General features: G+C 45.6%; 1 protein-coding gene across 8 annotated transcripts in view; it reads left to right on the top strand.

Annotated features, from left to right (window-relative positions):
• The window catches only part of LOC110529722 (nesprin-2), a 233,020-nt gene that overhangs the window by 90,689 nt on the left and 114,334 nt on the right, over window positions 1-27,997 (top strand). For all 8 annotated transcript variants that reach the window (XM_036985202.1, XM_036985205.1, XM_036985203.1 and 5 more), the window contains 15 exons: window positions 210-380; window positions 701-2,602; window positions 6,538-6,723; window positions 7,799-7,954; window positions 8,662-8,891; window positions 9,080-11,144; window positions 11,752-12,086; window positions 13,045-13,189; window positions 13,557-13,757; window positions 15,608-15,867; window positions 18,844-18,994; window positions 25,728-25,874; window positions 26,287-26,427; window positions 26,645-26,827; window positions 27,582-27,719. In XM_036985202.1, the coding sequence (XP_036841097.1) occupies window positions 210-380; window positions 701-2,602; window positions 6,538-6,723; window positions 7,799-7,954; window positions 8,662-8,891; window positions 9,080-11,144; window positions 11,752-12,086; window positions 13,045-13,189; window positions 13,557-13,757; window positions 15,608-15,867; window positions 18,844-18,994; window positions 25,728-25,874; window positions 26,287-26,427; window positions 26,645-26,827; window positions 27,582-27,719 (6,411 nt within the window). The remainder of the gene's footprint in view (window positions 1-209; window positions 381-700; window positions 2,603-6,537; window positions 6,724-7,798; window positions 7,955-8,661; window positions 8,892-9,079; window positions 11,145-11,751; window positions 12,087-13,044; window positions 13,190-13,556; window positions 13,758-15,607; window positions 15,868-18,843; window positions 18,995-25,727; window positions 25,875-26,286; window positions 26,428-26,644; window positions 26,828-27,581; window positions 27,720-27,997) is intronic.

Below are 27,997 nucleotides of genomic sequence, written 5' to 3' on the forward strand. Positions count from 1 at the left end.
GCAACTAGGGGGTTACATGCAGTTTTGCTAACATCAGGGAAATGTTACCAAATGGGAAATCAAGGGACGATGCTAAATCATGCTAGTTACTTCCTGTAGCAATAGTAAATAGAGTAATGTGGATACTCTTTATACATAGACAACTCCAGGTAAGATGAATTTGACCCAAACATCAAGATTAGATTGATTAACCCTATTATCCCTCACAGGCTACACTAAACAATGGGAAGCAACTCCAAGGGACGCTACGTGAGGCGCTGTCACAGCTAGACTTCCTATTGGACTGTGTCGGAAGGGAGCGCATGGAGCAGTTCGAGAGAAGGGCTGGACAGGCCCTTAGCAACAGTGCAGCTCTCCTCACAGCCCTAGCCCAATCCCAGGTGAGCTATCTAATCAATGTATAATTAAAACAAAACTCAAAAAAGTAAGTAGATTGCACGAATACACAATTATCAAATGCAGAAATCTTACTTTTACAATATGAGTTGGCTTGTTGAAAGGCGTTTTAGGCCTAGTTTCAGAATGTATGAAACCCTATGATGATAGTCATTTTCTATCAGTAGGTGAAACTGGAGCATTTCAACCAGGTGTAAAAGTTAACTTATATTTTGATTGGAACATCCCTTAACGTTAATATGATCCCTTTATGGAATCTTATATGCATCTTCACACCATTTCTAATGAATGTATGCATCTGTAGGTGTCCCTAGTGAGCACAGAGGTGGATGGAGACAATAAGATCCCAAGCAACACACCTGGCAAAGCGCCATCTTGCAGCGAGGCATCCCTTTTGTCACAACCTGTAGAGGAAGTGACTCCAGGAGGGATCAAACCTCTTCAGGCTAATATTGACTCAACAAAAGATCCGGAAAAAGGGCAGGCTGAAAGCAGAGTGCAAAGCAAAAGAGCCGTTACCAGAGGAACAATGGATGCTGTTAAAGAACCTACCAAGAAAGTGATGAGCGACACTGAGCAAAGAGCAGAGGACAAAGAACACGGCAGAGACTCATTGAAGGACTGGAGCATCCAGCCAGCAGAGAGAATGGTCACAGGCATGGAGGATGGGGAGAGTCAAATACAAATTCCCATGGGAGAAACCTTAACCCAAACTCCCATCACCAGCGTCTCCGCCACTGTGGTGGTGCCAGAGACCCCGGGCACTAGCCAATGTGGGGCTACTGTAACAGAGATAACACCTCACCATATAGAACCAATGGATCAAGAGGGAACCTCATCTCCGACTCTGCACAAAGTGTTCACCATCGTCCTGGACACAGACCTCGAACGACAACAACTTGATGACATGGCTATGGCCAACGCTCTCCAAAGCAGACCAGGTTACGATGGCAACAATGGTATTGTACATACAGACTCGCCTCAACATGGCGACAGTGAGATTCCGGCTACTGAGTCACATGACTATGCAAACACTGCGGTTGTATGCTCTGGATCGGTCGGAGGAGGTCAACAGTCTTCAGTACCAGATAAAGGCGCTCAACTCACTTACACTTTTGCTGTTGTCAAACAGAGTGACCAGGCAAAACAAGATTTGACTGAGCCTCCCCAAAAAGTGGCCACCATTTTCTTGAACACAGCTGTTGCACCTGCTGGGAAAGTTCTTGTTCAGGAAGCTGAGACTCTACATCGTGAAGTCACTTCCTTGACCAAAGCTGAATTGGGCATTAAAAGCAGTGTGGGGCTAGGGACAGATCCACAGTCGGACCCTGTAACACATCTCATGCTGCATCCAGAAAGAAAGCAGCTAGAGACGCATGCAAGACCCACAGGCAAATCACAGTCAGATAACAAAACACAACGCACAGAGTCTAGAGACTGCACTGAGACAAAGAAAGTATTTACAATTGTTTTGGACATGGAGCAACCTTCGTCTCAGTCCAAGGACATTAAAACCAGGGAGCCTCCTTGTGGTAATGGCTCAGATACATTTAGCTCTGGTGACGTTCCTTCAAAACTGACTGATAGTTCTGTCACTGGGAAGACCAAGAATACAGATGGCGGGCGGCGCGTCAAGTCGAAGCACAGGGGGCGGAGGAGGGCTGATTTTAGGAGCTCAGTGTCCAAGGGCCCCAAAGTGAAGAGTTCCAAGAGCCCCTCTGCTTCAAAGAACACGGAATCAGAGTGGGAGCAATCGCAGGGCCCCAAAACAAAAGGTCTGAAATCAAAAGGCCCCGAATCAGGGCTCACAGAGTCTAAGTCCGCTGAATTGGCGCACACCGAATCCGAGTCACAGAGACACACTGATAACTCGGAGAAGACTGAACCAGGAAGTGTTGATGACGTAGACACAGACGCTAAAGATGCCAGACAGACAGAAATGACAGCCAGCCAAATAGCTGTAAACACAGGAGCCTCAGACATCACCTGTACTGCAGACAGCAAAGATAACAGACAGACTGTGAGCAAAGACACTGGAAACATAGACACTGACATGCTACAGGTGAATGATCTCACACAGACAGATGTCAGTCAGACAGATGCCACAAGAGACAATACACAGTTGTCATATGGACCTTCACCAGCATATGTAGCCACAGAGACTGAGCCCAGAGAGGGGACCGAAAGGACAGCTCCACAGGAACAGGTAAGGGAAATGTCTCTCTCTCACCCACATATGTTCTCCTCAGGGACACGTTTTTTAAAGCATTTGGAGTAGTAAGAGTATGACAGCCCAGAGGTTACACGTTAAATTTGTTAAACTTTAAGCCTGTAGATTCAGGTTTTGAGAGGGGGTTGTACACTCAAGTCAAACACTTGTACATGTAGTTAATGGCTGTCTTTCCTTGAGGGGATTTGACCTTTCAAGGCTCTTCGTTTCGCCCAAGATCCAACAATGTTAAGTGATGTTATTACGAGTGAATTGGAATGGTCAGGCCAGGAGTAGCCTGTTTGTGTGGCATTTAAAGGTCACACCTTGGCTCAAATTAAAATTGGAGGAATTTGACTTATCATACAGTGGCCCCTCCACTTCCAGAGTAGGAATTTACTCCCCTACTGCCTGATGACTGAGGCTTACTGAGGGCTATATGAAGGGAGAGTAATCAGGGTATGGCCTTCCAGAGGACACCGTCTCCGACCATGCCCCCCAATTTACATCCCAGGTATGGAGAGCCTACATGGAATAGTTGGGGGTCACGGTCAGCCTCACTTCCGGGTACCGGTCTCAGTCTAAAGGGCCAGTAGAGAGGACCAACCAGGAGCTGGGGAGGTTCCTAAGGAGTCACTGCCAGGACCGGCAGGGGGAGTGGGCCCGGTTCCTTCTATGGACGGGATATGCCCAGAACTCACGTTGCATAGATGGATTTTATAGTGCGATTGAAATCTGGGTGTCCAGTGGCGAGGGATGTGTGTACCCAGGTAAACAGATGATTCCTCGCCTCCGTGGGGACGTAGATGCACTCAGGAGGACAGGTAGCAGGTTCCCTCTCCAGAGCCTGGCGGATGTCCACATCTATGTTCCAAAACACAGGGTCAACAATATGGGAGGACGGAATGATGGGCAGGAGGGCACTCACAGGACTCTCAACCGACACCCGGGTGCCCAAGTGGTGATTTTCATCATCGACCAGGAGATGGTGAGGTCATGACATTGGAGCCACAGAAAGCCGAAAATTACTTTGTGTACAGGAGCAGTGATGAGGAAGGGAAAGCTTTCTTGGTGCATGGGTCCGACGGCGAGGGTGAGGGGTGCGTGATAGTGCTGGATCCTAATGGTTGTTTATCCAGGGCTTGGACCAGAATAGGAGAGGAGAACGGGGACGCAGTGATGTTCAGGGCGGAGACGAGGACCTGGTCAATAAAATGCCCTACGTCACTAGAGCTGTAGAAACAACACCTGAGAGACAGCCAGCCAGTGAAATGGAACACAGGAAAGCTTTGGCAGAAAACAATGAAGGAATACTCACGCCTACCCTGGGAGCCAGATGATCATGAGCCCCAGAGGACTTCAGGTTGAGAAGCACCGGACACCGTTGGAGTTGGTGCCTCTCCTGGCCACAATAGGGACACAGCCCCAGCTACCTCCGGCGACGTTGCTCTGCTGTGGGGAGGTGTGTGACCCCTATTTCCATGGGTTCAGGCTCTGCCCCAAGACGGCCAAAAGAGTAGAGCAAGGTGCGCTCCGGCGTTCCCAAAGAAGGTTGTCCAGACGGGTGGCCATCGCGATGAGCGCATCCAGGGAAAGGTTGTCGTCTCGGCACGTCAACTCCATCTGACCTCCTCGCGCATTCTTCTTTGTTGGAGGCTGCCACGGTCCGAAAGGTGAGGGCGTATTCCGCAGCTGTCTGGGCACCCTGCCACAGTTGGAGAAGTCACTCACCTCCCTCTCTGCCCTCTGGTGGATGGTTGAAGACTGCCCTGAACAGAGCCATGAACCCCTCCTCTCCTCTCTCCCATTAGACCGTAGCCCACTCGGTGGTGGTGGCTCCCGTCTGAGGTGCGAAATAGAGGGAGCACTGGAGTAGGAAGCCACTGCATTTGGATCGAGTCCCGTCATATTTGTCAGGGAGGGACAGTTGGGCATCGCTGACCTGGGCGGACTGCTGGGTAGGCTAGGGGACTGGCTCTCTGGGTTGGCTAGTGGTAGGAGGCCCTCCGCTAGTTGGAGGTGAATCCTCTCGGGTGGTGTCGAGACGGTAGAGGACTTGGAGGACCTTATCCATAGCCGCACCCAGTTGCACCAGCTGATCATGGCGTTTGGGAATTAGGTGTCCTTGTTCGTCGACTGTCTGGGAGATGTCCTTATTTTCTACTGCGGCATTATTCTGTGACTTATACGCAGGAAGTCAGGTGCAGAAGGCAAGTTTAATAATAATCATGACGTAATACAAAACATGAGACGTGTGCTGAACATACCCAAAACCAATACTGCCTGATGACTAAGGCTACTGAGGGCTTTATGAAGGGAGAGTAATCAGGGTGGTGATGAAGTCCAGGTATGCTTAATGATGGGGAGCAGTTGTGCGCAGTGATGGTTGCCAGGTGTGCGCAACATGGGTTACCAGGACCAATGGTTAGTAGACCTGCGAAGTCTAGTGCCAGAGTGGGGGAGCAGGAATAGATGTCACAATACAGCTTTTCATGCTTTTATTTTCCATGTAGCATAACAGAAAATCTAATTAAGTAGTTTTCTACCTAAAATGTTTGTGTTGTAAATATGCTTTCATTATAGAGCTGAATTTCGAGCTTCTGACAATTTTAAGTAAATCTAGACTTTATGTTGATCCATCTACTTCAATGCTCCACAAAGATTAAAATAAATGTATAATCAGGGACCCGCAATGCTGCCATTAGTCCGCTGTTAAAGCTGCTATCCTTAATTTGAAAAACAACACAACAACAACACCGGCACTTGGTTTGCTAGCTATAATGCAGAGAGATGGGCCTTTAGAAATGTAACCACTCTCAAAATCATAGATGGAGCTATAGATGCAAGGACCGATCCTCCATGAAATAGTTTTAAACATATTTTAAAGCTTTACATTGTTTGTTTGCAAAGATATTGCTTTCAAGCAGTGCAGTAAAAAAAACTCCTTATAGTTAGATCGTTGAACTAAGCTCATGAGGCATTTCTAAGTGATATTACTTGTGAAAATAAATGGTATATGTCATTAATCTAAATGATCAGAAATGGCTGCAAATATCACAGATTGGGCCTTTAATGTGTATCCAAGTCAAGAGCCCTGCTGACTCAGAGTGTAGGGCAGTATAGTGGTGATACATCATTGGTTGCTTTACCTGGAGCCCTGGGCTTGTGTTTATAAAGAGTGCTGAGCTAACACCAGGTCCCTCCTGTGGACATAATCATATTTATTTTGATCTAAAAGGCTAAAGTGGGTCCTAGATAAGTACTCCTAATCAGAGGAATAGGGCACCTGAACTCCTACTCTGTCACTTTATGAAGACCCTGAGTGGGATAGCCTTAGTACCTATAACCTGCAATATAAAACACATCCTCCCCTATGTTACTGCTTAATAGCGTTCCTGCTCTACTGTTGTTTTGAAATGTTGAGAGAGAGATTTTATGCAAGCATCAGCTTGCCTTGTCATCTGTCGGTTTGACCACTCCCTTTAAGCATAGCCTAGCACTTCACTTTGTGAGGAATAAGTTATTTACACCACTCAGTGATGACTTCACCTCACGCTAGCCCTGTAGCTCTCGATATATCAACCACACTCCTACTCCCTGACTAGTTCCTGCTGTATCATGTTCCCCCGTGCTAAGCCCAATGACACTGATCTAACAGGATTAGCTGGAGTCTACACCAAATATTTTTCACCAATTGTGTTGTGTCAGATAAGTGATTCCTTCAAGAAAGGAAGTAAAGAGAGACGCGGTGTTAAACTATTGGAACAGAGCCCTGGTTTCCCTCGGGGCAAGGCCCAGCTCCTTACTCAGTCACATTCCTGCTCTAATAGATGCGCTGACTCGGTGGGGCAGAGAGGAACGGAGTTGTTGTCAGAAATACCCGACAGGAGAGCAGGAGAATCCACCGTCCCATTGCCGTCATGTTCCCACAGATGCAGGAAGGGAGTGAAGTCAAGAGGAGGACCTCGGTCCAGACTGGGGGGTTGCTATCCGATGCCGTGGCGAAGGAGGAGAGAGTTGGGGGAGCGGTGCGCCCGGAGGTCCCGTGCCACAGGTCCACTATGCAAGGCATCCTCTCTAAGGTCCAAGGGTTGGTGGAGAGGAAGGACATCATCACGGTGAGTGTTAGGGAGTTTCTCTGCACGGCCGAACATGAGATTCGAACTTGTGTTCATAACAATAATACTCACCCGACTACAATCAGTAATTCTCAACAGCAACACTCAGCCAAGCCAACGGTGTGTGAACTGAGAGTTTTGGCTATTAGAGCTCAGGGAATGTAAGGTAGCGTCAACATGGGATATGGTTTACTGTGCATTGCAGGAATTTGTTTCCAAGAAACCCAACTTGTTGTTCAAGAGGATAATGACTTTCAAAATAAGAACCTGAGAAAACCTCTTTAAGAATACAAGCAATAAAAACATCTACATTTTAGGTAGTATCTTATGTGCGTATCAATATGAGACATAAAAATTGCTAAAATTATATTTCAACATTTTCTCGACCACAGATAAAATAAGTTGTGGCTCTATCCACACAATAATTGCAGTTCAGTCAACTGCATGGATCAGTGAACAGATAAACAAACAAACTGATGTGGCATGGGCCTTGATGATGCTGTATTCCCAAGGCTTTGGGGTGAAGTTTCCTAATCTTAACCATTAGTGGCAAAAATGCTAAACTGACCCAAGATCATCGTCTAGGGGAAACTTCATGCTACTCCATTCCCAAGATGCCTGTGGCAGGAAGCTTTACAGGAAGGAGCCAATGATATTTCCTGTGCAGACATGGAGATTTCACAGTAACGGCACATCTCGCTTTAGAATCAGCAAACGATTATGTCCCCCCAGCACCACACCCGTCCCATACCAGACCTGGGTCAAATATGTGTGTCAAATACTTGGAACTTGGTATTTTCACTTTTGGGATTATTCCATTGTTTCCATTGTACCAGGCAAACTGAATTGAGTATAGCTCAAGTATTTGACATCCAACCCAGGTCTGGTTGTACACACCAGGGTTGTGTTCATTAGGACATGCAGCAGAAAATGCTTTCAAACGTTTCGCAGTGGAAAATGTGCATTTTCTTATTAAACAAATCAAGATTGTCCTTCCCTGTTTCAGTCTGTTTTCTTCTGTTTGGTCCATGAACATGTCCCATTACTGTATTTACTCTGTGCTGTTGTGTTGAAGGGAGGCCAGTGGATGGATGCAGCTTGGTACCTGCAGCCTTCGCCCAGAAAGCCAGAGATCCAAATAGGGCGCACTGTCCTCAGGGTTCTAGGATGCCGCTACCAGCCAGCCCAGCTCAACCTTGCCAACATGGCCCGGCAACTGACGGAGGCTGAGGTGGGAGACTGTTCTTTTTTAATGAACAATTTTCCCTTTCAAGAACGTAATAGACATTTGAAAATACACATTTACAAGTGTCAGATTGGCCATCTTATATACAAACAGAGGACAAAACTGTCATTTAATGGGCTTCACACCCCGAACTGATATCACTGTGTAAAATGCTTTTACAAAAGGAAAGCTTTATTTGGGATTCCACTGAAGACATTTCCTTTTCTGCCCTGTATGCACATGTATTGTTTTTTTGTCACTCTAGCCAACTGGCACATTATAATGATATTTCAACAATCCTCTCATTTATTTAACCTTTACAGTTCTTTCATATCAATGTCAACGAGAATGTATAATGAGACAAGGAGAGGAAGCTATTTCTAACTTTGATTTGCTATGTCTAACTTTTCAAGTACATTATCACCCTTCTTGAATTTTGTGTAAGTGTAGAGTGTTTGATAAATACAGATGCTATGTGCCGAGCCCATGGTCTAGTGGAACCTCCCTCAGCTACACACATATACTCTCCTTACTGAAGGTCAGGGTTCAATCGCCACTCCAACCATTCATACCGTTTCTTACACCTGCCTGTCTCCCCTCTGTGATTTCAATACTGTAAAAAAATGCTTCTTTTTTAATAGATTATATGATTTATGGGTCCCAGCCCCCTGGATACCAGACTGAGTGTGTCCCCGTGATCCCCTTTTTTTCAGGACTGCAGACGCTACGTGCTTGAGCAGGTGGCTGCGATAAACCATGTGGTCGGTGACCCAGAGGACGCAACAAATCTGGAGGGGCGATGGAGTGCAGCCCTGTTGGATGCCTCGGCCACAGTTCAGGTCAAAGAGGCTCAGCTCCACCTGGTCACACAGTACCACAGGCAGGCTCAGGCCATCCGGAGCATTCTGGAGAGATGGACAAGCGATATGGATGAGCTACAATTGTGAGTCCATGCACTTGCATTGTCCGGGCTACTATTCTTGTGCATAATGTTGTATTATGCATCTTTAGGCCTCTGTGTTCCTTTAAAGTGTACAGTTGATTTAGAATATCATTGATCAGAAGTTTGTATTTGACCAAGATATGCACTAACACTTATTCACTCTTTGTCTATTCCTGGGGATCTAACAGGGACACTCGAAGCAGTGCGCTTCAGGCTGAAAAACTACATACTCTGTTATGTAACATTGAACAGCAGAAGGGCATGATGGGAGAGCTGCTCCAGGTGTGTTGCCAGGTGTCTGCCCACCTGAGTGAAGTCGAGGGGTCAGGGGCACTCCTCGCTCAGCTAGGGGATCTGCAGGAGGAGTGGAGGCTTTTGGAGGGGACCGGGAATAGAGGCCTGAGGCATGCCTCAATTGGTTCTTCTCAGTCCTCTATCCTTCTACAAAAGGCTGAGCAGCTGCATTGCAAGCTTGAGACTCTTCAGAAGTCCATCACCCTCTTACAGTCCTCTCAATTGCAGCATGACACTCACAAAGCTTTAGAGCTGACCTATATTACTGCTGACTTGAAAGCCTTCAACCAGCAGTACCTACACTTGCTTGGGCAATCAGAGGATTTTACCCAATTTTCTCTTGGGCAGAAGGAGAAGGAGGATGTGGAGTGTACTCTTCAGAGCTTGAGCTCCTTACTTGCCTCCACTCAGAGGTTGCTATCTGCTCAGTCATACTCTATAGCAAAACCCTCCTTGGCTAAAATCATTAAGCAAATGCAGGACTTGATTATCTGGGCCAAGCAGGCGGAAAACCACATCTCAGCAGGTGAAAAGGTAGCCCTCTTCCCTGAAGAGGCCCGTCTCCAAATTGCCAGCATGAGGAAGCTTCAATCTGAGATTTTGGCAAGGCGTTCCAGGGTGCACTACAAAGTTGAGGACCTGAAAGAACTGATTTCGGATGAGGGGGAAATTGACAAAGTGCTGTCATCAATGAAGACCTTGAAGGACCTCTACGAAACAGTCTCAGATAACTCTGCTCGTATTCTGAAGGAAATGGAGGCTGTTTTGGAGGAAAGAGAGAAGATGCTGGTCCAGATCTCAAAAGTGAACACCTGGCTAGCAGTGGCACACCATGAGAGAGAGGTCACCGCAGATGTAGAGAATGTGTCCAAAGACACCATCCCAGATCTGGAAAGCAAGCTGCAGTTTCACATGGGTGCCATCAAGGAAGCAGAAAGACAGCTGGCTGTCACGGATGCCCTTTTGGAGACCTGCATGGAGGTCTCTTCGGGGTTGAGTCCAGCAGAGAGCCACTTTCTTGTCAACAGGCTCACAGGCCTCCGGACCGAGGTGGACAGAATGGTGGCCCACGAGAAAGCAGCTCAATGGGAGTTGGAGGAACTGCTTCACACCCGGACTTCTTCGGCCGAGGAACTGGCGGCTGTCCAGGCGAGCGTGCAACAGATATGGGCTGACCTGGAGAGGCAGAGGTTCCCAGTGACAAAGGACTCCCTATCTGCCATAGAGCCCTTGACACACATGCTCCTGGAGCACCAATGTCAGATCCAGGAACTCCAGTACTGCCAAGAGGACCAGAAAAGTGCCCTCTTGCGTACCATTGGCGAACTGCAGGAGAAGGTGAAAACTCTCCACCACCACGCCCTGGAACACGAGAAGTACCTGACCTACCGGCAGCGCATGGAAGACTCCAGGGAGGTGGCAAAGGAGCGTGCTCAGTGCTCCAAAGACAAGAGAGTCAGCGTGGGGGAAAGGTTCAGTCTTTGCCAGGCTCTCCTGGTGGAACTTCCGCTGGTGAAGACCCAGTGCCAGGATGCTTCCGACCAGCTTGAGGCCATCGCCCAAGACCTGCACCTATCGGATAGAATGTTGCTCCTGTCGGAGAGGCAGAGGATCCGGCAAACTGTTGAAAACCTAGACTCCTGGGAGCTTGCCATCACTGACGACGTAAAAAACCTAGAGGGAAAGCTTCTGGAGGGTCTCAGATTCTGCACTGAGCTTCCTGCCATGATGGACCTTCTTCAACAGGTCAGGCAGGAGCTGACGGAATTTGACCCGGTGAAGCCAGACGTGAGGACCATCAACATAGCGCTGCGGAGGTGCTGGGTAATCTGGAGGAACGTAGAGTCTGTCATGCGGGTGTTGGAAGCTTTGAGGCAGAGAGAGCAAGTGGAGATGAGCCAGTGTGGGGAGCTGCACACCCTGAGGAATGACATTGTGCAGAAGTGCCACGCATATATGGTAAGTTCAGTGGGCTCATTACATTACAATTGTTATAATTCGCAATTTCAGCTACGGTGTGTATTACATTTCATAAAATATGCATGAAATTTGAGTTGGTTGACGTGATAAACACTTTCAAACGGATTGTTTGGATCCTAGATGCTTATTGGACGAGCAGAGTTCCAAGCCTGCTGACAGTTCCATCTGAATTATCACTGCACCTCCATAAGAATATCATCATGTTCATGTTGCTGTTCAAATCATTGCTTGAATTCGTCTCAACTCATACATTATTTCCCCTTGCTTCTAGAGTACTATTTCGTCTCTAACAGTGGGGTTTAATATAAGCCTTGCTGTCAGCCTGTCCGGCCAAGGAAACAATGTTTCACTTTTGAAATGCTATCTCCCCTGTACCATAGAGAGTGAACGGTGCCCAGACAAGACAATTAACTGAATTGGTGTATTACAACAATTTATTCCTCAAACATTTTCCTTAACTTCTATTGGAACTGACTTTAATGTTGTTTGTATAATCAGATTCAACCACACAGGTTGTATTGTATTGTGGTCGACTTCAAATGAAATTCTTGGCTGAATTCTTAATAATCTTGTATATGTCCTGTAGGAGAATTTGTCCCATGCTCGGGAAGCCCTGAAGGATTACCACTGGGCTGCCCAAGGAGTGGTAACCTTCCTCCTCGAAGCCGAGGCCATGTTCCTGGCACCTCCAGGCGGATTTGTGGACTGCACAGAGGAGCAATGGCACACCCAAGAGCCCCAAGCCTCCCTGGGGGAGAGCCTCCAGGCGCAAATCAGCCATGTCCTGGAGCTGGCACCCCAGCAGGCCTGTCTCTCTTTCCCCCAGAGCGAACAGCTCCACATCCGGGTCCTGAGCCACCTTTTGGTGGAGAGGGCCGCACTCGAGGCCCAGGTTGAGCTCAGGACAGAGGCCTTGCAGAGGTAGGCCAAAGGTTACACACTCATTCACCAAAGGTCACACATGGCTTTTGGTCCTTACTGTTTTGGTCACATTCTAAAAACACATTAACACTAAATGTTATCGTACAAAAAAGCTTGATGAACATTAGATGCTGAACATTGGTCACCAAATAGGCATGCATTGTCAACCTTTCTTAAGCTATTACATTTTTGGGGGAATGTGAGATGCTGTGTGCCACTATGATGTATTTATTTATTTACGAGGTTAGTCTCATTGAGATGAATAATCTATTTTACAAGAGAGACCTGGCCAAAATAGCAGCACCCAAAGTTGCAGACACATTTACAACAAAAAACACAAAGCATTACAGTTTAGAAAACATCAACTTACACATTGAACAGCGCTGGGACCACTTATATCAGGGGTAATCAACTAAATTAGGCAGGTTGCTGAGCGGGTGCTGAGCGGATGGGAACAGAATAGTTATAATTCGTACACTGCACGTTGACCAGAGTTTAGCACTCCGAGACCCATGTCTCTAGTCTCTGCTGAAATAGAATGTTGGTGTAATTGAGACAAATAGGTTCAGCAGTCTAATAAATATAATTTTAGTGACTTGTTACTTTTCCCTCTGTTCACCCTTGTTTGATGAGAACTAAATTAATGCCTGGATGAGAATGCAGCTCATGTCTATGAATTTTATGTTGCATTGAATCAAATAAGATTAGAGAGTTACAGATTCGGGAACTTTGTATGTAAATTAGCTTCTAACACTGGCACCATTACATTGATGTAAAATAGACATGTTGATTCATGTGCATGTGAAAGAGTACAGTAGAATCAAGCCAAATCCGAATTGTCCACCCAGAGTACAAATGAGCCTTTAGCTTCACAATTACTTAAAAAACATGAAAATGTAAACAACATTCAAACCAGGCCATTTTCAGTTACCGTGTTTGTTTTGTATCTATTCCATAGGTGTGCAGACAGACAAAGCCTCCACAAGAAGTGTCATGAGGAGGTATGGCATATCCTGAAGAAAAACGAATCAAGGCTCTCCGAGTGTGCCACCCAGGAAGTGACATCCTACGCCAACTGTGCTGACCAACAGGATAGAGCCAAGGTGTGTGAAGTGCTGTGCGTCGGTGGTTCTTCTCAGAGTTTGTTCCTACTAGGGAGTTTTTCCTTGCCTCTGTTCTCCTGCTTATGTTTCGGGGGTACAGTCCAGGCTACTGTAAAGCACTTGTTTTTTAAAAGCACGCAATTCAAGCTTAATTTAGACAGTTTAGATATCAAGGGGATACTGAGGTGGAGACTGGGAAAAAGGTAGAGGGGAGGATTTAACCCCAGTGTCTGGCAGTGAGCTACATGTGTGTTGCCACTACACCACAGCTTTGCTGCACTACAAAGCACTTTGTGACACATGTTGTAAAAGAAAGGGATATATTCTGTATACAATACATTTGATTGATTCATCTCTTCATGTGAAGACCCTGTCGGAGGAGGTGCTGTCTATAGCTGGGAAGCTGGATGAGCTGAGGGTGGTGTGCCCACTGCGGGGGTGCTGTGTGGGCTCCGAGGGGGCACAGGGTGCCCTCTGGAGGCGCTGGGCGGCACTGCGGTGCGGCATCAGCCTCCTCCGGACACGCTTGGAGCAGAGAGGGGCGGAGTGGAGGGACGTCACCAAGAGCGTGAGTCATGTGACTGAACTATCTTCAGTGAACTGCTCCTTTAATGGTCATAATGTAATATAGTATATGGTATATTACATATAAATACATACATTTTTGGGCGATGCCATCACCTTTCTTTGCTGCACTACATGATTCACCCGGATGACCACTCCATTAAATAGAAGCCTTTTAGTAGACCTGGCGCATGAGTAGCATATGTAGTATACAAGTATACACACGTGTATTATAAAGGTGATCATTCTTACCATCATAACAGCACATGGCTCATAACAGTTTTTTGTATAAGCAAATGATATATTCATAATACATTGTTGATCCACAAAGTGTAGGGCTTTGGAAATACCTTGATTGTTTTTGTACGAAAGTGTGTGTAGTAGTATTGTACGCCCATGTGTAAATATACAGTGTCTTCGGAAATTATTCAGACCCCTTGACTTTTTCCTCATTTTGTTATGTTACAGCCTTTTCGAAAATGTATTAAATAAATAAAAATCCTCAGCAATCTACACACAATACCCCATAATGACAAAGCAAAACAGGTTTTTAGAAATGTTTGCAAATTGATTAAAAATAAAAAACAGAAATACCTTATTAACATAAGAACTCTTTTCTATGAAACTCAGAATTGAGCTCAGGTGCATCCTGTTTCCATTGATCATCCTTGAGATGTTTCTACAACTTCATTGGAGTCTATCTGTGGTAAATTAAATTGATTGGACATGATTTGTAAAGGCACACACCTGTCTATGTAAGGTCCTTCAGTTGAAAATGCCTGTCAGAGCAAAAACCAAGCCATGAAGTCGAAAGCCATGATTTCTGCAGCATTGAAGGTTCCAATGAACACAGTGGCCTCCATCATTCTTAAATGGAAGAAGTTTGGAACCGCCAAGACTCTTCCTAGAGCTGGCTGCCCGGCCAAACTGAGCAGTCGGGGGAGAAGGGCCTTGTTCAGGGAGGTGACCAAGAACCTGATGGTCACTCTGACAGAGCTCTAGAGTTCCTCTATGGAGATGGGAGAACCTTCCAGAAGGACCACCATCTCTGCAGCACTCCACCAATCAGGCCTTTATGGTAGAGTGGCCAGACGGAAGCCTTGACAGCCCACTTGGAGTTTTTAACTCTTTGGCTTGAATGCCAAGTGTCATGTCTGGAGGAAACCTGGCACCATCCCTACAGTGAAGCATGGTGGTGGCAGCATCATGCTGTGAGGTTTTTCAGCTGCAGTGACTGGGAGACTAGTCAGGATCGAGGCAAAGATAAACGGAGCAAAGTACGCTCAGGACCTCCGACTGGGGCAAAGGTTCAACTTCCAACAGGACAACGACCCTAAGCACACATCCAAGACAACGCAGAAGTAGTTTCAGGACAAGCCTCTGAATGTCTTTGAGGGGCCCAGCCAGAGCCCGGACTTGAACCCGATCTAACATCTCTGGAGAGACCTGAAAATAGCTCTGCAGCGACGCTCCCCATCCAACTTGACAGAATTTGAGAGGATCTACAGAGACGAATGGGAGAAACTCCCCAAATACAGGTGTGCCAAACTTGTAGCATCATACTCAAGAAGAATCAAGGCTGTAATTGCTGCCAAATGTGCTTCAACAAAGTACTGAGTAAAGGGCCTGAATATTTATGTAAATGTGATATTTTATTTTTTATTTTTAATGCAATTTTATAAAAATTCTAAATAACTGTTTTTGCTTTGTCTTTATGGGGTCGTGTGTGTAGGTTGATGAAACAATATTAGAATAAGGCTGTAATGTAACAAAATGTGGAAAAATTCAAGGGGTCTGAATATTTTCCGAAGGCACTGTATGTGTTTGTGGTTGTGTGTCCTTTGGGTGTCACAGATGGCTCGATGCAGCAGTGCTCTGGACAAGCTGCAGGGTGAGCTGTCGGACCCCACTGCAGTATGCTCCGGTCGGGGGGCCCCGATGGTTCTGTTAGTGCAGACGGAGCAGCACCAGGCTGGACTAGAGCGGGAGCAGCGAATCCTGGCCTCCCTGGAGCTCCGGCTCTCCCAGCTCCTGGGTGTGTCCAGCCCTCAGGAGGCAGCTAGCCCTGTCCCAGTCTGCCAACGGCTGAGGGACATGCAGGAGCGCTTTAGGAGGTAAGGATGATACAGTACAATCTTTGAAAGACAAATACTCTGAAATTAGGTGCCCTTTCCATTTCCCTCACTTTCTCTCTATCGCTCTCTTTCTCTCTCTTGTCTTCCCAAACTCACCCACACAATTCACATGGCACACATCCTTGCATACACGCACACACACCTCAGGAACAGAAAAGCACAATGAAAAAGCTTAAATGTTTTTACTTTTTACATAAACATTACATGTCAGCACAAGAACCCTGGAGCCTTTGCCAAAGGTGTGCAAACAATCACATTGACACTGCTTATTAACACTGTTTATTGACAAATGTTGACAGTAGATGTACTATTACACACCATGAGTGGCAATATGATTATTGGAAACACGTAGTTTGATATTAATATTTAAACCAGTTGAGCTGACAGCCATTTTATACTGTTTTGCTATGGCTGTAGTCATCAATCTAGCAAGAGGGAAATATTTTATTAATTTAGTAGTGTGTGTGTTGTCCCCCCATCCCCCATAGAAAGCTATAACCTTTAGCTTTTACTTAGAATTGTTTATTTATGTCTGAGATAAAGGCACTTTTCAACCCAAATGATCAAGTACACAATACAAGTATATTAAAACATATTCAAATATGAAGATATGATCAAAATAAAATAATTGTGAATGAATAAGCCTTTTTATACTTGATAATATGCCTATATATAGTTCTACCCATAATATTTCACCTTCTTTTACTTTACCAAACATATTGGTGATAGTCAAAATCTGTTAAATTTGTGAACGTCTAAATCAACATTTGGGCCATTTAAACAGTGTGTGAAGGGCTATGTAAAGGGAAGGGCTATGTAAAGGGAAGGGCTATGTAAAGGGAAGGGCTATGTAAAGGGAAGGGCTATGTAAAGGGAAGGGCTATGTAAAGGGCTAGATGTTTTCGATCTGGGAATACGGGTCTGTCTCTGACGTAAAGAGAAAAAGTTTGACTAACCACACAAAATTACTTCTTTGCTTATTTTAGGTTTAAGGAAGAGTGTTGGTCGCGTTCTTTATCCTAGAGATATAAAAGTATTTAGTATTTAGATTTGCCTGCTCGAGACAAATTCAGCAATTGCTTAGCCATGTCTGTGCTGTGAAGCAGTCGAGCTGGATAAATGTTTTTCGTAGGACCTCCCCTTTGATGTGACGTCACAGTGAAGTGATACAAATTGATGTAATGATGCAGCCGACCACCAGAGAGAGGGAAATACAAGTGTATTCGACAAAGGACCTTTACGTGGTTCTAGGAAGGTCTGGATTTCTGTCTTCTGACTTATAAAAACGGTGGGAAATCGATACAGTCAGTCATAAATATATTTGTAAGTAATTCTAACGCCCGATTTCGGGGGACTGTCGGGTTATTAAAGGTATGCTGAGCTTAATGACATCATCTTACACAGTGGGGCGACTTCCTGCTGAAATCTACAATGACAAAATTCTAATCTACCAGAACTCACCCGTGGGCATGCTGAAAGGAATGTTGTCTGTGAAGCTAAAATGGTTGTATATACTGACAAGATATTGGAGTCTCCACTCTAACAATGTGAATCAGTGTCCGTAAAGGCGAAAGGCAGGCTGGAGGGGGCGGGAGCAAGCGGAAACATTCTAGTCAATTAGATGGCAGATTTGCATGTGAATAACAGGCACACCTCTGATGTAACATTGGTTTTCTTTAGGTTGGAGGGATATCAAGCACGTACACTTATATCAGTACATTCATAACAACCTAAGCATTACGAAAAACGTCTATTCAATCAAATAGGTCTCATATAGCAAATTAGCAATACATTTTTATGTTGACCAAAATCTACGCTCTCCCATTGCCCTCCGTCGTGACGTTGCTATCATTAATGTGTTTGATTATTTTATCAAATCAATTAACTACATTTCTTTATTGCGATGATTCAATCAATCATGTAACAATTAACTCATTAGTAATCTTGGGGCAAAACGGGAAAAGTTATTTAACGAGTTACTATCTCCCGACTAAACTCTAAAGATATGAATTTGTCTTACATCAGTCACAGTCAATTCATTAATTCTTATTAACCTCATCAGTCTCATTCTGAACGTTGCATAGTCCGTTAAATCTGCACGAACCCTAGTCTACATGATGACTCAGCGATACACAACCCTAGTCTACATGATGACTCAGCGATACACAACCCTAGTCTACATGATGACTCAGCGATACACAACCCTAGTCTACATGATGACTCAGCATCTACTTTGTGCATGACACAAGTAATATTTTCAACAATTGTTTACAGACAGATTATTTCACTTATAATTCACTGTATCACAATTCCAGTGGGTCAGAAGTTTATATACACTAAGTTGACTGTGCCTTTAAACAGCTTGTAAAATTCCAGAAAATGTCATCATGGCTTTAGAAGCTTCTGATAGGATAATTGACATCATCTGTGTCAATTGGAGGTGTACCTGTGGATGTATTTCAAGGCCTTCCTTCAAACTCAGTGTCTCAACATTTAGATGTGAATCTGATAACTGGGACGTATACATTTGTCGAGTTACGGTTATTTGGTTATTCCGACCTTAATGGTATCGCAAACAACGACTAATTTGACGTGATTATTGTTTCAAGCCCCACCAACCGTTTCCCACATTATTTGTGTTAGGAATGTTGTGTCATTATCCACTTTTGGATGTTATAGTTATGGCGGGAGGAATCTCCTTCTACTAAAAGGGTTATTTCCCCTCCATCCTGCAGAGCCCAAACGCAGAGTTTCTGCAAAGTATTTACGACTGTCATACGACTGGCCAACTCCATCCCAACTCCATCCCTCTCCCCTGCTGCGGGATAGAGAGGGCGCTGTAGAGCTGACTCACTGTAACCTGAACTTTTGGATCCTCACAGGAGAGTCATAACACCTCTGTCATATTTCAGAGCCTACCTTTAACATTGTGAGGGTGACATTGTGCCCACACAGCCTGAGAGAGCGGAGCATGCTGGTCCGGAGCGCTGCGCTTTCAGAGGAGCAGGAGAGGGAGCGCTTGCAAGAGCAGATCGGAGAGGTGGAGCAGCGAGTGGCTACCCTGCTCTCCATTCTGGTGTCCCACCCCAGCACACGCCAACTTAAGGTGAGCTACTGGGGGAAATACACTGTATTCTTTATTTAGAGGCTAGAGAGAGCGAGAGAGGAATTTATTGTATGGGCCAGAAGAAACTATAAAACATGGTTATGTTTTCTTGTAACAGCTACTACAAACCTCAGCTAACTTTAGCCATTGTTAGCATTAAGTTGAAAGCCTCCCGAGTAGCGCACTGCCACATTGCAGTGCTAGCTGTGCCACTAGAGATTCTCGGTTCGAGTCCAGGCTCTGTCACAGCTGGCCACGACCGGAAGACCCATGGGGCAGCGCACAAAAGGGCCCAGCGTCGTCCGGGTTAGGGGAGGGTTTGGCCGGCAGGGATGTCCTTGTCCCATCGTGCACTAGCGACTCCTGTGGCGGGCCGGGCGCAGTGCACGCTGACACAGTCGCCAGGTGTACGGTGTTTCCTCCGACACATTGGTGCGACTGGCTTCCGGGTTAAGTGGGCATTGTGTCAAGAAGCAGTGCTGCTTGGTTTTAAATGGAAACCACAGATCCTTAATGTCTCATTAGATTCAGAAGAGTTTTCTGCGCTTAAGAAGGCTGTTTTTGCAGAAAGTTTAGAACCCATAAGTGTCTAAGCCGGTGAAGGGAGGGTCTAAGTTATATGGAATTGTTTTAAGAAGGTCATACCAAGGATAATTTTGCTATTTGAGTTAGAATGTTACGCATTGGATAATAGATTCAATACATGGAACAACAATAAGTCTCCCCAAAAATCTAAAAGACGTTTGTTCTGAAGTCTTATATCTGAGAGATATAAGAAAGATCAGGAATCATTTGTTATCATTTTTTTTTTACATGACTTTAACCCCTTATTTTTGGTAATGAACAGTGTTGTGTCCATATACAGTACTTCCATAAATATGTTCAACTTGTACCGGAGGACCTTCAGGTGAGTTTTGTGAGGCCTGTAGGAGTCCTAGAGCAAATCAACCAACATGTACATGTTTGTGAGAATCTCACCTTTCCAAAGAGTCATAAGTGTGTAGCCCAAACTGTTTGGATGCTACAGACAGAAGTTTGACCCCCCAAGACGCTTGGGGTCATACAGCAAAAGGGAGAACACCATCGTGTTCGTGAGACTCTCATATTTGTCATGCCCTGACCTTAGAGAGCCATCTTATTTCTCTATTTGGTTAGGTCAGGGTGTGATGTGGGGTGGGCATTCTATGTTCTATTTTCTATGTTTTGTATTTCTTTGTTTTGGCTGGGTATGGTTCTCAATCAGGGACAGCTGTCTATCGTTGTCTCTGATTGGGAACCATACTTAGGCAGCCCTTTTTTCCACCTGTGATTGTGGGTAGTTAACTTTGTTTGTGGCACTAAAGCCCTGTAAGCTTCGCGGGGGATTCTTTCTTTCTTTCTTTTGTTTGTTTTGTTGGCAACATTTTAAAATAAAATAAAATGTACGCTCACCACGCTGCACCTTGGTATCTTTCAACGACGGCCGTGGCAGAACTACCCACCACAAAAGGACCAAGCAGAGTGGCCAGGAGTATGAGACAACCTGGGAGGAGGTAGAGAGGTGGTCGGGTGACCCAGGGAGAGTGCCAGAGCCCGCCTGGGATTCAATTGAGCAGTGCGAGGAGGGATACTGGAGAATGGAGTTGGTGACACGTATACGGCTAGCGAGGAAGCCCAAGAGGCAGCCCCCCAAATTTTGGGGTGGGGGGGAACACGGGGAGTTTGGCTGAGTCAGGTTGGAGACCTGAGCCAACTCCCCTTGCTTACCGGGGCGAGAGCCGTACTGGTCAGGCACCGTGTTATGCGGTGGAGTGCACAATGTCTCCAGTGCGCGTTCACAGCCCAATGCGCTACATCCCAGCTCCCCGCATCTGCCGGGTCAGGGTGAGCATCCAGCCAAGATGGATGGTGCCGGCTCAGCACGCCTGGTCTCCAGTGCGTCTCTTCGGCCCAGGATATCCTGCGCCGGCTCTGCACACTGTGTCTCCGGTATGTCTGTACAGCCCAGTGCGTCCTGTGCCAGCGCCCCGCACTTGGAGGGCGAAGATAAGGACGGGTTGTGCAGGCTCTAAGCTCGAGACCTCCAGTGCGCCTCCACGGCCCAGTGCATCCGGTGCCTCTGCTAAGGACAAAGTCTTCTGTATGTCTCCCCAGCCTGGTGAGTCCTGTGCCTGCGCCCAGAACTAAGCCTCATGTATGTCTCCCCAGCCTGGTGAGTCCTGTGCCTGCTCCCAGAGCCAGGCCTCCTGTGTGTCTCTCCACTCCAGTGATGATCCATGGCAAGCAGTCTCCAGTGATGATCCATGGCATGAAGCCTCCAGTGATGATCCATGGCATGAAGCCTCCAGTGAGGATCCATGGCAAGCAGCCTCCAGTGATGATCCATGGCACGAAGCCTCCAGTGATGATCCATGGCACGAAGCCTCCAGTGATGATCCATGGCACGAAGCCTCCAGTGATGATCCATGGCACGAAGCCTCCAGTGATGATCCATGGCACGAAGCCTCCAGTGATGATCCATGGCATGAAGCCTCCAGTGATGATCCATGGCAAGAAGCCTCCAGTGATGATCCATGGCACGAAGCGATGATCCATGGCAAGAAGCCTCCAGTGGTGATCCATGGCACGAAGCCTCTAGTGAGGAGTCATGGCACGAAGCCTCCAACGACGGACTCCAGTCCGGAGCCACCAGAGACGGACTCCAGTCCGGAGCCACCAGAGACGGACTCCAGTCCGGAGCCACCAGAGACGGACTCCAGTCCGGAGCCACCAGAGACGGACTCCAGTCCGGAGCCACCAGAGACGGACTCCAGTCCGGAGCCACCAGAGACGGACTCCAGTCCGGGGCCGGCGGCGAGGGTCCCCACACCAGAGGCGCCACCAATGCGGGGTGAGCCAAAGGTGGAGCGTGGTCTACGTCTCGTACCAGAGCCGCCACCACGGATAGATGCCCACCCGGACCCTTCAGGTTTTGCGGCCGGAGTCCGCAGCTTTGGGGGGGGGGGGGGGGGGGGGGGGGGGTACTGTCATGCCCTGACCTTAGAGCCGTTTTATTTCTCTATTTGGTTAGGTCAGGGTGTGATGTGGGGTGGGCATTCTATGTTCTATTTTCTATGTTTTGTATTTCTTTGTTTTGGCCGGGTATGGTTCTCAATCAGGGACAGCTGTCTATCGTTGTCTCTGATTGAGAACCATACTTAGGCAGCCCTTTTTTCCACCTGTGATTGTGGGTAGTTAACTTTGTTTGTGGCACTAAAGCCCTGTAAGATTCACGGTTGTTTATTTCGTTTGTTGTTTTGTTGACGACATTTTAAAATAAAATAAAATGTACGCTGACCACGCTGCACCTTGGTCTCTTTCCAACGACGGCCGTGACAATATTTAGTTTAGTTTGTAGGCTAAACCGCTCGGACACTAAAGACGATTTTGTGAGAAGACCAATTTTTGGGATGTCTCATAGATGTGGTGAATTGAAACGCATCCAATGCAAAGAAACATATATCTCTAGCTTAAACTCACAGATTGTTATGGGCATTCTTTTATTACGCTAATTATATTTCCGTGGTGGCGTGGACATCGACCTTAAGGCACATTTACATGGTATCTCTCTCTCTCTCTCTCCCTCTCTCGTTCTCTATTTCTCCTTGTTCTCTCAATTCAAGGGCTTTATTGGTATGGGAAACGTTAACATTGCCAAAGCAAGTGAGGCAGATAATATATAAAGTGAAATAAACAATAGAAATTTACAGTAAACATTACACATACAGAAGTTTCAAAACAATAAAGACATTACAAATGTCATATATATATAGTGTTTTAACAATGTACAAATGGTTAAAGGACACAATATAAAATAAATATGGGTTGTATTTACAATGGTGTTTGTTCTTCACTGGTTGCCCTTTTCTCGTGGCAACAGGTCACAAATCTTGCTGCTGTGATGGCACACTGTGGAATTTCACCCAGTAGATATGGGAGTTTATCAAAATTGGATTTGTTTTTTCGAATTCTTTGTGGATCTGTGTAATCTGAGGGAAATATGTCTCTCTAATATGGTCATACATTGGGCAGGAGGTTAGGAAGTGCAGCTCAGTTTCCACCTCCTTTTGTGGGCAGTGAGCACATAGCCTGTCTTCTCTTGAGAGCCATGTCTGCCTACGGCGGCCTTTCTCAATAGCAAGGCTATGCTCACTGAGTCTGTACATAGTCAAAGCTTTCCTTAATTTTGGGTCAGTCACAGTGGTCAGGTATTCTGCCACTGTGTACTCTCTGTGTAGGGCCAAATAGCATTCTAGTTTGCTCTGTTTTTTTGTTAATTCTTTCCAATGTGTCAAGTAATTATCTTTTTGTTTTCTCATGATTTGGTTGGGTCTAATTGTGCTGTTGTCCTGGGGCTCTGTAGGGTGTGTTTGTGTTTGTGAACAGAGCCCCAGGACCAGCTTGCTTAGGGGACTCTTCTCCAGGTTCATCTCTCTGTAGGTGATGGCTTTGTTATGGAAGGTTTGGGAATCGCTTCCTTTTAGGTGGTTATAGAATTTAACGGCTCTTTTCTGGATTTTGATAATTAGTGTGCCAATTTCTGCTCTGCATGCATTATTTGGTGTTCTACGTTGTACACAAAGGATATTTTTGCAGAATTCTGCGTGCAGAGTCTCAATTTGGTGTTTGTCCCATTTTGTGAAGTCTTGATTGGTGAGCGGACCCGAGACCTCACAACCATAAAGGGCAATGGGCTCTATGACTGATTCAAGTATTTTTAGCCAAATCCTAATTGGTATGTTGAAATTTATGTTCCTTTTGATGGCATAGAATGCCCTTCTTGCCTTGTCTCTCAGATCATTCACAGCTTTGTGGAAGTTACCTGTGGCGCTGATGTTTAGGCCAAGGTATGTATAGGTTTTTGTGTGCTCTAGGGCAACAGTGTCTAGATGGAATTTGTATTTGTGGTCCTGGTGACTGGACCTTTTTTGGAACACCATTATTTTGGTCTTACTGAGATTTACTGTCAGGGCCCAGGTCTGACAGAATCTGTGCATAAGATCTAGGTGCTGCTGTAGGCCCTCCTTGGTTGGTGACAGAAGCACCAGATCAGCAAACAGCAGACATTTGATTTCGGATTCTAGCAGGGTGAGGCCGGGTGCTGCAGACTTTTCTAGTGCCCGCGCCAATTCGTTGATATATATGTTGAAGAGGGTGGGGCTTAAGCTGCATTCCTGTCTAACCCCACGACCCTGTGTGAAGAAATGTGTGTGTTTTTTGCCAATTTTAACCGCACACTTGTTGTTTGTGTACATGGATTTTATAATGTCGTATGTTTTACCCCCAACACCACTTTCCATCAGTTTGTATAGCAGACCCTCATGCCAAATTGAGTTGAAGGCGTTTTTGAAATCAACAAAGCATGAGAAGACTTTGCCTTTGTTTTGGTTTGTTTGGTTGTCAATTAGTGTGTGCAGGGTGAATACATGGTCTGTTGTACGGTAATTTGGTAAAAAGCCAATTTGACATTTGCTCAGTACATTGTTTTCATTGAGGAAATGTACGAGTCTGCTGTTAATGATAATGCATAGGATTTTCCCAAGGTTACTGTTGATGCATATTCCACGGTAGTTATTGGGGTCAAATTTGTCTCCACTTTTGTGGATTGGGGTGATTAGTCCTTGGTTCCAAATATTGGGGAAGATGCCAGAGCTAAGGGTGATGTTAAAGAGTTTTAGTATAGCCAATTGGAATTTGTTGTCTGTATATTTGATCATTTCATTGAGGATACCATCAACACCACAGGCCTTTTTGGGTTGGAGGGTTTTTATTTTGTCCTGTAACTCATTCAATGTAATTGGAGAATCCAGTGGGTTCGGGTAGTCTTTAATAGTTGATTCTAAGATATGTATTTGATCATGTATATGTTTTTGCTCTTTATTCTTTGATATAGAGTCAAAAAGATTGAAGAAGTGGTTTACCCATACATCTCAATTTTGGATAGATAATTCTTCGTGTTGTTGTTTGTTTAGTGTTTTCCAATTTTCCCAGAAGTGGTTAGAGTCTATGGATTCTTCAATTGCATTGAGCTGATTTCTAACATGCTGTTCCTTCTTTTTCCGTAGTGTATTTCTGTATTGTTTTAGTGATTCACCATAGTGAAGGCGTAGACTCAGGTTTTCCGGGTCTCTATGTTTTTGGTTGGACAGGTTTCTCAATTTCTTTCTTAGATTTTTGCATTCTTCATCAAACCATTTGTCATTATTGTTAATTTTCTTCGGTTTTCTACTTGAGATTTTTAGATTTGATAGGGAAGCTGAGAGGTCAAATATACTGTTAAGATTTTCTACTGCCAAGTTTACACCTTCACTATTACAGTGGAACGTTTTACCCAGGAAATTGTCTAAAAGGGATTGAATTTGTTGTTGCCTAATTGTTTTTTGGTAGGTTTCCAAACTGCATTCCTTCCATCTATAGCATTTCTTAATGTTACTCAGTTCCTTTGACTTTGATGCCTCATGATTGAGTATTGCTCTGTTTAAGTAGACTGTGATTTTACTGTGGTCTGATAGGGGTGTCAGTGGGCTGACTGTGAACGCTCTGAGAGACTCTGGGTTGAGGTCAGTGATAAAGTAGTCTACAGTACTACTGCCAAGAGATGAGCTATAGGTGTACCTACCATAGGAGTCCCCTCGAAGCCTACCATTGACTATGTACATACCCAGCGTCTCTCTCTCCCTTTCTCTCCCCTCTCTGTCTCTCTGTCTTTCTACAGGAGGTCAGAGTGGAGTTGGGTTCCCTGAGGGCCAGGTTACAGTCCATCATGGAGTGTGTTGGGACAAAGTATGCCGCTGTTACACCTCCAGAGGTGGAGAGACAGCTGCAGGAAGTCACTGGCTCTCTGCAGGACATGGAGGAGAAGGTAACGGGGATAAAGGGTGGTAGTGGTGGTTCTGGGGTGAAGTTACTGATAGGTACAGATCTAGGATCAGCGTCCCTTCCCCCAATCCTAACCTTAACCGTTAGTGGAGAAAATGCAACACTGATGTAAGATCAGCATCTAGGGGCAACTTCAACCTTGGTAGACCTTGGTAGAGCAGTTTTGGGGTCAATTCCATCTCAGTTCAGTCAATTGTGGAAGGGAATTGAAACTCAGCGAATTAATCAAAAAGTCCACATAAAAAACATCGGGCAAGTTTCATGGATATGGGATTGAGCCCAACACAATCCCAACACTGGTTTCTGAGTAAAAACCTGGCTAGTTGGGACTTTAAGGGTGATTTGTGTGTTTGTGTGCGCGCACGTGTGTGCATGTGCTTGTGTGTATTTACCAGGTTGGCCAAGCCCTGGAGAAGAGCAGCCCACTCAATAGGCTGAGTAGCAGAATGGGGGAGATCCGTGTCGGGCTAGAAGAGGTCCAGACATTGCTGCAGCGGAAGAGCTCCTCTGTGTCCGAGGCTGAACATGTGCTAAAGGTGTGTGATTGTGTGTGTGTGTGTCTCCGTGTTTGTATACATACGTGTGTTTTTCCCCTGAAACAATCAACCTAGTGTGTGTGATTGTTCCTAACCTGGCTCTAGGCCGAGTCATTCAAAAGCATTTTGTGACAACTGTTGTAAAAACAAAAGGACTTATAAGTACATGGGATTGATTGTTACCTGATTGATATCATGACATTATATTTTTGTCCAGTTCGTATGGGACCAGCTGGACCAGTGGCACGGCCGGCTGGCCCTCCTGGAAGGCGAGGTGCAGGAGGCAGCCGAGGAGGAGCCGGAGCAGGCCCAACTCCTCATGGACCAGATCACCCAGCCACTTCAGCTCTACCAGGACACAGCCCAGAAGGCTGAGCAGCGCACTGCCTTCCTCAGCAAGGTGAGAGAGGAGTAGCTCAACCTTACCCTCAGATCGGCTTGGTAGGCCTTTCACCATGTTCACCATGTGGTTGTATCTTATAATTACAGCATTCCTCAACTGGTTCTTCCAAAACAGCACAATTTCAGTTACTGTTTTTTTCCTCCATTTATTTCAGTTCCTATGCCCAATGCCAGGGGTTCCATAATTACATATTGCCGTGGGATGATTTTTCCTTGAGTGGATGGTCGTGGGCCAGAACATAGTAATAAATAATTTGTACACTGCAAATTGACCACAAGAATCCCAAACAGATATATAGTATTTGACAAAAACAGGATAATTTCTAACCTTGATTACATTGGGATACGATCACATTTGCCTCTCTATTCATTCGAGCGAACACTTGGGAGCAGATTTCCTAAATTAAAATCACAGAGCTAATTTCCTGGTGATTTTAGTCTTATGTTCATGAATGAAAATTAGTACCAGTCAAAAGTTTGGACACCTACTCATTCCAGGGTTTTTCTTTATTTTTACTATTTTATACATTGTACAATAATAGTGAAGACATCAACCCTATGAAATAACACATATGGAATCATGTAGTAACCAAAAAAGAGTTAAACAAATCAAAATATATTTTATATTTGAGATTCTTCAAAGTAGCCACCATTTGCCTTGATGACAGCTTTGTACACTCTTGGCATTCTCTCAACCAGCTTCATGAGGTAAAAGTCAATTTGTGGAATTTCACTGTCCCATCCCCTGTCAGATCCCTGCCTGCCTCCAGGAGTATAACGATATAATCCATCGTGCTGGCTGCTGGCTAGAAGAATCCCAGTCCTGTCTAGACGCTCCCGGCACCTACACCACAGCCAGGAGCCTCCAGAGCCAGACCAACACACTGCAGGCCAGTCCACTGCACACACAGACGCACACTCACATGTACATACACGCAATCCCCTGGATTGTAGAACACTGCTGGTAGTTCTGAATTGATATACAGTGCATTCGTAAAACAAAATGTGGAAAAAAATCAAGGTGGCTGAATACTTTCCCAATCCGCTGTGTTGTAGAGCTGTCCGTGTTCGAGTGTGTTTCTATGTTTATGTTTTTTAGTCATATGTACGGGATACACATGGTATACACTGTCCAACTAGATGCTTACCTACTTGTTATTTTTCGACA

Source organism: Oncorhynchus mykiss, chromosome 8, assembly GCF_013265735.2.
Source record: "Oncorhynchus mykiss isolate Arlee chromosome 8, USDA_OmykA_1.1, whole genome shotgun sequence".
Lineage (NCBI taxonomy): Eukaryota > Metazoa > Chordata > Actinopteri > Salmoniformes > Salmonidae > Oncorhynchus > Oncorhynchus mykiss.